The sequence below is a fragment of the Lepisosteus platostomus genome, chromosome 9 (genome assembly GCF_059453375.1).
Source record: "Lepisosteus platostomus isolate fLepPlt1 chromosome 9, fLepPlt1.hap1, whole genome shotgun sequence".
Lineage (NCBI taxonomy): Eukaryota > Metazoa > Chordata > Actinopteri > Semionotiformes > Lepisosteidae > Lepisosteus > Lepisosteus platostomus.
In genome coordinates this window covers 6,665,535-6,673,798 of record NC_142619.1, presented here as the reverse complement: position 1 = coordinate 6,673,798, position 8,264 = coordinate 6,665,535, and the positions used below count along the sequence as shown (strand labels likewise).

Below are 8,264 nucleotides of genomic sequence, written 5' to 3'. Positions count from 1 at the left end.
CATTCATAATCTTTTCTGGTTTTCAAAACAAAATCATGATTCATTAAACAATACATTACAGTGTTTGATTTTAATACCCAGTACCAGTGATGAAATGTTTTCATTATTAAATTTTCCTGTCAACAACAATAAAACTGTCAATAAATCATTATACAACAACCTTCAAAATACAATCACTGATTTAATAACACAGTCGTAAAACATATTTTTATGGTTCATACTGTATATTGTATGATAGTGTATAACTTAAGAAAGAAAATCAAAAGATAATACCACTTGAATTATTATTTCAATAAACAAAGCCAAAATCTTTATATTTTCATGATCTTTTATGGGGTATGTATTTTAGGACCATGTGCTCATGGGTTTGAATTTCAGCCAAAAGGTACGTAAGATACAGAACTTCTCTACTCTAGAGGCATAGTCATTTCTAAGATCTTTTGAAATAACAACATAAAAGACACCAAAAATTAAAACATTGACAAAAAACATATGCAGATTTCAAAGATGGTCTTAAATGAGATAGGTGTCACAATTGTATGTAGAGTACACAGGTGATACAGTGTTTTCAATGACTTCCCCACAATCCCTTCAAAGTATAACATTTTTGAAGACTTTTAGACTTGAAATTTGTAATTTAATGTATTATGCATATCGAAATCCTACATCTGTACATACATCCCATAGTGTATTAAATTGAAAAGTAAGATAAACTGCTCAGTCATATACACAATACGGCAAATGACTCAATTTCCTTCTGCGTCTGAAAGGTCTGGATAACTTTCCGTTGCATCACATCATTGCTGTAAGTTCCGTTATGCCAAGGCTATATAATCTGAGAGAGAGCCGTCTCTGAATTATCCACCTCGACTACACTACATCTGCAGACTTCAGACTGCTTGTGAGGATACAATCACCTAACGATGCCGGAACAAACAGAGCTTATTCACAGCTTCAAGGGCATTCCCTTCTCAACCACGGTCTCCACAGAGCTGCTCCAAGCCCTGGACACGTTTGAGGCCAGAGAAGATGATGTAGTCTTAGTGTCCTATCCAAAATCAGGTAAGAACATTCCTCTCCAGAGCATGGGTTTTCTGAAAACTTTCTTTCTGTCTCCCACATTTATGTGGTTTTTGAAACCTGACAGCTTGATTTCACACGTGATCTTTTGGCTTCTCCCAGGCACCCATTGGCTGACAGAGATCATGAAGAACCTGTACCACTGCAACAGCGACAACAACGCAACAGGCCAGGTGACCCTGACTTCAGCTCTGGAGTTTGGAGATCTCTCCAAATTTGACGAGCTGAGGAACCTGCCCAGCAAGAGACTCATCCCCACACACCTCAGCCATGACATGATCCCTGTGCAGTTCAAAACAAAGAAATGCAAGGTAGGCACTGGCAACCTCCAGTACACTTCTCAACTCTTAAAGATTAGTTGACAATGACTGGGCGTTTATTAGTCCTATACATGACGTTCCTAAAAGTTGTGATTAAATAATGAAGTATGTCTAAATTTACCTTTGTTTTCTTTGCAGATGATTTATGTGATCAGGAATCCCAAAGACACTGCAGTTTCAATGTTTCACTACTACCAACAAAACCCTCTTCTGCCCAAGATTGAGAAGTGGTCAACCTTTTTGGACATGTTCTTGAAAGGAGAAGGTAAGCATATTGTTCAGCCTTGCTTCGTGTTCGGTACAGATTTGTAAACAATAAGATACATTCCACTTTCTTAGAATTATGCTACTACTGGTTCATGATGCTGGAAACGTTTCTTCCATTGTATTCATTCAAGAACTTTGATTAGAAATAATCCCACTTCTTAGTCACAGTCTGGATACCAAACTATATGGAAACTGGAGTAAAACAATCATGTCTAACAAACGGCAACATCACATTTCCAATTAGGACTAACATTTCTTTCTTTCTATTGCAGTGGTCTATGGATCTTGGATTGATCATGTCCAGAGCTGGGAGAAGAATCAACATGATGAAAATACACTTTTTCTATACTACGAGTCCATGAAGAAGGTGAGTTTCTAAAACATATAAAGTAAACAGTGATGTCAACATTATTCCATGGAATTGTATTTGAAACTGAGAACAGGAGACACTTCTTTACTCAAAGGGCAGTGGGAGCATGGAACAAGCTACCAAGCCATATTGTCAAAGCTGATACACTGGCTTCTTCTTTAAAACAGCTGGACTAGATTCTTGCATCCCTGAACTACTAATAAGGAAGCCAAATGGCCTCACTTCTAACAGGGGCTTCTGTTTTTACTCCTAAAAGGTGTAAACAGGTGTAAATGATAGTTGTGAATTGTTCACATGATAGTTGTAACTAAATGACTAAATAAACTGTCATTTTGTGTTTCACAGGACCTCCCAAAATACGTCAAGGAGATCAGTTCATTTTTGAACATCAGCGTCTCCGAAGATCAAATCAATGAGATCGTGAAGAAATCCTCCTTCAGCGAAATGAAAGAAAAGGCACAGAAGGAGAAAGTCGACACAAAGCACACAGTTTGCGCACTGACATCTGATAAGAAGCTGATCTTCAGGAAAGGTGAGGCCTTCATTTCAAATGCCAATATTTCAGACAGTATATTGAAAAGCAGAATTGTTGGATATCAAATGGGTACAACCTGCATTTCCAGCCTCTTGTAGCTATTTACAGAAAACACAAGGGACACATTAACCCATCCATAATTCAATCTGTTATACAATGCTAGTTTGTTGTTATTTCAACAGGGTGTAAATGAATCTGCAGGGCAAAGTATTTCTCAAGAGTATTTCCAGTATGAAACGTCATAAGAAAAGTTCTTTTTTCATTCATGTAGTAAGAATGTTTCTCAAGACTACCAGAATCACTAAAAAGAAGAGACCAGTCTTACTTTAAAGACATCAGATTGTGTAAATGCACATCACATACGTCATGAAATTGTGTTTTCTAACTTGCCATTCTCTTTCAATGTGTAGGTGCTGTGGGTGACTGGAAGAATCATTTTACCTCCAAGCAGAACTTCCAGTTTGAAGCACTGTTTAAGGACAAGATCAACTCCAGTGAATTAGCAAGACAAGCTGAATATGAGTGTTAGCAAGGAAGGGATGAAGTATGCTGTGAAATACGATCTCATCCCTTTTGTATTCATTATCACCAGCATATTCTGTCCCTTCATAAAACTGACAGTTACTTTTGGTATGAATAGAATTTCTTAAAGCACTAGAAATACTCTGTAATTTATTTTCCCATAAAAGTGACTTTTCACATTTGTTGTTCAAAGTTCTGTAAAGGAAATATACTGATACTGAAATGAATGTGTACAGGATATTTATGTTAGATATAAATAACATTATTTATTTAATATTTTAATATATTTAAAAACTGTGCATTTCTCTGTGTTTTTGTAAATGTACGTGACATTTTGTTATTTGCAATTAATAAATGATCATTTTGGCTAAGACTCCATGTTTTTCTTCTTCACTCAGATTGAGGTGTAGGAGCTTTATGTCTGCTGGTGGAATCTGTGCTTCTTAAACTTCAGAGTCAGTACTTTGATCCAATTCGAATATCGATGAAACAAGCCAACAGCTATAAAGTTGGGGTGTATTTAATACCTTGGAGATAACTCACCTGGCTGAAAAAAACGAAATGGAATTATTTAAAAAGGAACTCTCCATTTGACCTTTTTTGCAGGTGAAAATATTTATAGTTATACAGGATGTCTTATAAATTCATGAATATTATTAAATGTTAATTATTACATAACCAGCCAGTAAAACTGCTGAAAAGAAAAAAAATAAATCAATTTAAAAAACTACAACTTTTTTCATTTCAAAACAATACATTACAGCATTTGAGTTAAATTGTCTTAATCAGTAATGAAATATCTTCTTTGATGAGTTTCAGTTGAACAACCAAAATCCATTCATAAATAAATAATAATTAAAAACTCTTCACAGTGCTGCATATCCCCGTTTTATTAAACCAGTTTTTAAGCACTTTTTTTGTTTATACGGTGATAAAGTATAAACTAACATGGGAAATTAAAAATGTATGAATTCACCAGAAAACAAAACCAAAATATAGCACATTTCCAAAATAAAATTCGGAACTAAAAAATTCGTTTTCAGATTCCATTTGGGAAAAATAAGCACATGATGTCAAAATATTTCTATGGGCTGCTGCTTCACTGATTTTCTCACTCGATAATTATTCTTCTACTGATCCCCAAATGTTGTTCATATCTTAACACATGACATTGGACCTGTTTAAATTACAGTTTAACCCCAACATTTCTCGAGTTCTTGAGTATTTGGGTGGGAAAATTACAATTTAATGTTTCAGATTTCCTTATCTATTAAAATATCCTAAATAGTTTTAGAACGGAAGTCTGAAGAAATGCCTAATCATGCACTCAATAATTACACAGTTTTCTTCCTTTTGTGTCTGGATAATTTTTCCTTGTGTGACGACAGTTAATCTAAGTTCCCTTATTTTCTATTTAAATGATTAAAATTATTTTCTTTATTAAATTGATCTGTATTTCAATTCTAATGTCAATGAAATAAGCATGCAAAGATAAAAATGTAGTGTACTTCATACTTTAGTGACAAGTCATCTGGCTAAAGAAATGAAATGTAATCATTTTAAAAGTAACCTCAAATTCTGAAAATTTTAAGCAAATAAAAATGATGACATTTAAATGAATTATAATTGAATAAAAACATATAAAATAATAACACGTAAGCAGTCTGTAAAACTGCTCAAACTAAAAATAAAAAATCAACCTCATTCATAATCTTTTCTGGTTTTCAAAACAAAATCATGATTCATTAAACAATACATTACAGTGTTTGATTTTAATACCCAGTACCAGTGATGAAATGTTTTCATTATTAAATTTTCCTGTCAACAACAATAAAACTGTCAATAAATCATTATACAACAACCTTCAAAATACAATCACTGATTTAATAACACAGTCGTAAAACATATTTTTATGGTTCATACTGTATATTGTATGATAGTGTATAACTTAAGAAAGAAAATCAAAAGATAATACCACTTGAATTATTATTTCAATAAACAAAGCCAAAATCTTTATATTTTCATGATCTTTTATGGGGTATGTATTTTAGGACCATGTGCTCATGGGTTTGAATTTCAGCCAAAAGGTACGTAAGATACAGAACTTCTCTACTCTAGAGGCATAGTCATTTCTAAGATCTTTTGAAATAACAACATAAAAGACACCAAAAATTAAAACATTGACAAAAAACATATGCAGATTTCAAAGATGGTCTTAAATGAGATAGGTGTCACAATTGTATGTAGAGTACACAGGTGATACAGTGTTTTCAATGACTTCCCCACAATCCCTTCAAAGTATAACATTTTTGAAGACTTTTAGACTTGAAATTTGTAATTTAATGTATTATGCATATCGAAATCCTACATCTGTACATAAATCCCATAGCGTATTAAATTGAAAAGTAAGATAAACTGCTCAGTCATATACACAATACGGCAAATGACTCAATTTCCTTCTGCGTCTGAAAGGTCTGGATAACTTTCCGTTGCATCACATCATTGCTGTAAGTTCCGTTATGCCAAGGCTATATAATCTGAGAGAGAGCCGTCTCTGAATTATCCACCTCGACTACACTACATCTGCAGACTTCAGACTGCTTGTGAGGATACAATCACCTAACGATGCCGGAACAAACAGAGCTTATTCACAGCTTCAAGGGCATTCCCTTCTCAACCACGGTCTCCACAGAGCTGCTCCAAGCCCTGGACACGTTTGAGGCCAGAGAAGATGATGTAGTCTTAGTGTCCTATCCAAAATCAGGTAAGAACATTCCTCTCCAGAGCATGGGTTTTCTGAAAACTTTCTTTCTGTCTCCCACATTTATGTGGTTTTTGAAACCTGACAGCTTGATTTCACACGTGATCTTTTGGCTTCTCCCAGGCACCCATTGGCTGACAGAGATCATGAAGAACCTGTACCACTGCAACAGCGACAACAACGCAACAGGCCAGGTGACCCTGACTTCAGCTCTGGAGTTTGGAGATCTCTCCAAATTTGACGAGCTGAGGAACCTGCCCAGCAAGAGACTCATCCCCACACACCTCAGCCATGACATGATCCCTGTGCAGTTCAAAACAAAGAAATGCAAGGTAGGCACTGGCAACCTCCAGTACACTTCTCAACTCTTAAAGATTAGTTGACAATGACTGGGCGTTTATTAGTCCTATACATGACGTTCCTAAAAGTTGTGATTAAATAATGAAGTATGTCTAAATTTACCTTTGTTTTCTTTGCAGATGATTTATGTGATCAGGAATCCCAAAGACACTGCAGTTTCAATGTTTCACTACTACCAACAAAACCCTCTTCTGCCCAAGATTGAGAAGTGGTCAACCTTTTTGGACATGTTCTTGAAAGGAGAAGGTAAGCATATTGTTCAGCCTTGCTTCGTGTTCGGTACAGATTTGTAAACAATAAGATACATTCCACTTTCTTAGAATTATGCTACTACTGGTTCATGATGCTGGAAACGTTTCTTCCATTGTATTCATTCAAGAACTTTGATTAGAAATAATCCCACTTCTTAGTCACAGTCTGGATACCAAACTATATGGAAACTGGAGTAAAACAATCATGTCTAACAAACGGCAACATCACATTTCCAATTAGGACTAACATTTCTTTCTTTCTATTGCAGTGGTCTATGGATCTTGGATTGATCATGTCCAGAGCTGGGAGAAGAATCAACATGATGAAAATACACTTTTTCTGTACTACGAGTCCATGAAGAAGGTGAGTTTCTAAAACATATAAAGTAAACAGTGATGTCAACATTATTCCATGGAATTGTATTTGAAACTGAGAACAGGAGACACTTCTTTACTCAAAGGGCAGTGGGAGCATGGAACAAGCTACCAAGCCATATTGTCAAAGCTGATACACTGGCTTCTTCTTTAAAACAGCTGGACTAGATTCTTGCATCCCTGAACTACTAATAAGGAAGCCAAATGGCCTCACTTCTAACAGGGGCTTCTGTTTTTACTCCTAAAAGGTGTAAACAGGTGTAATTGATAGTTGTGAATTGTTCACATGATAGTTGTAACTAAATGACTAATTAAAACTGTCATTTTGTGTTTCACAGGACCTCCCAAAATACGTCAAGGAGATCAGTTCATTTTTGAACATCAGCGTCTCCGAAGATCAAATCAATGAGATCGTGAAGAAATCCTCCTTCAGCGAAATGAAAGAAAAGGCACAGAAGGAGAAAGTCGACACAAAGCACACAGTTTGCGCACTGACATCTGATAAGAAGCTGATCTTCAGGAAAGGTGAGGCCTTCATTTCAAATGCCAATATTTCAGACAGTATATTGAAAAGCAGAATTGTTGGATATCAAATGGGTACAACCTGCATTTCCAGCCTCTTGTAGCTATTTACAGAAAACACAAGGGACACATTAACCCATCCATAATTCAATCTGTTATACAATGCTAGTTTGTTGTTATTTCAACAGGGTGTAAATGAATCTGCAGGGCAAAGTATTTCTCAAGAGTATTTCCAGTATGAAACGTCATAAGAAAAGTTCTTTTTTCATTCATGTAGTAAGAATGTTTCTCAAGACTACCAGAATCACTAAAAAGAAGAGACCAGTCTTACTTTAAAGACATCAGATTGTGTAAATGCACATCACATACGTCATGAAATTGTGTTTTCTAACTTGCCATTCTCTTTCAATGTGTAGGTGCTGTGGGTGACTGGAAGAATCATTTTACCTCCAAGCAGAACTTCCAGTTTGAAGCACTGTTTAAGGACAAGATCAACTCCAGTGAATTAGCAAGACAAGCTGAATATGAGTGTTAGCAAGGAAGGGATGAAGTATGCTGTGAAATACGATCTCATCCCTTTTGTATTCATTATCACCAGCATATTCTGTCCCTTCATAAAACTGACAGTTACTTTTGGTATGAATAGAATTTCTTAAAGCACTAGAAATACTCTGTAATTTATTTTCCCATAAAAGTGACTTTTCACATTTGTTGTTCAAAGTTCTGTAAAGGAAATATACTGATACTGAAATGAATGTGTACAGGATATTTATGTTAGATATAAATAACATTATTTATTTAATATTTTAATATATTTAAAAACTGTGCATTTCTCTGTGTTTTTGTAAATGTACGTGACATTTTGTTATTTGCAATTAATAAATGATCATTTTGGCTAAGA

The 8,264-nt window shown here is 35.1% G+C and overlaps 2 protein-coding genes across 2 annotated transcripts; both read left to right on the top strand.

Moving 5' to 3' along the window:
* Positions 1–847: 847 nt before the first annotated feature.
* LOC148654468 (sulfotransferase 6B1-like) lies at positions 848–3,467 on the top strand. The gene is made up of 6 exons (XM_088646705.1): positions 848–1,062; positions 1,183–1,391; positions 1,539–1,665; positions 1,940–2,034; positions 2,383–2,569; positions 2,983–3,467. Exons 1-6 carry the CDS (start codon positions 924–926, stop codon positions 3,099–3,101), a joined length of 876 nt encoding a protein of 291 aa, XP_088502831.1. The 5' UTR covers positions 848–923; the 3' UTR covers positions 3,102–3,467.
* Positions 3,468–5,644: 2,177 nt separating this feature from the next.
* On the top strand, positions 5,645–8,264 carry LOC148654467 (sulfotransferase 6B1-like). Its single transcript, XM_088646704.1, has 6 exons — positions 5,645–5,858; positions 5,979–6,187; positions 6,335–6,461; positions 6,736–6,830; positions 7,180–7,366; positions 7,780–8,264. The coding sequence occupies exons 1-6, from the start codon at positions 5,720–5,722 to the stop codon at positions 7,896–7,898; spliced, it is 876 nt and encodes a 291-aa protein (XP_088502830.1). The 5' UTR covers positions 5,645–5,719; the 3' UTR covers positions 7,899–8,264.

Excerpts from the sequence above, each read along its gene's own strand:
- LOC148654468 (XM_088646705.1), top strand. The coding sequence starts at position 924 with ATGCCGGAACAAACAGAGCTTATTCACAGCTTCAAGGGCATTCCCTTC. Across the intron at positions 1,666-1,939 it reads CATGTTCTTGAAAGGAGAAG|TGGTCTATGGATCTTGGATT; the intron begins GTAAGCATATTG and ends TTTCTATTGCAG. Across the intron at positions 2,570-2,982 it reads GAAGCTGATCTTCAGGAAAG|GTGCTGTGGGTGACTGGAAG; the intron begins GTGAGGCCTTCA and ends TTCAATGTGTAG.
- LOC148654467 (XM_088646704.1), top strand. The coding sequence starts at position 5,720 with ATGCCGGAACAAACAGAGCTTATTCACAGCTTCAAGGGCATTCCCTTC. Across the intron at positions 6,462-6,735 it reads CATGTTCTTGAAAGGAGAAG|TGGTCTATGGATCTTGGATT; the intron begins GTAAGCATATTG and ends TTTCTATTGCAG. Across the intron at positions 7,367-7,779 it reads GAAGCTGATCTTCAGGAAAG|GTGCTGTGGGTGACTGGAAG; the intron begins GTGAGGCCTTCA and ends TTCAATGTGTAG.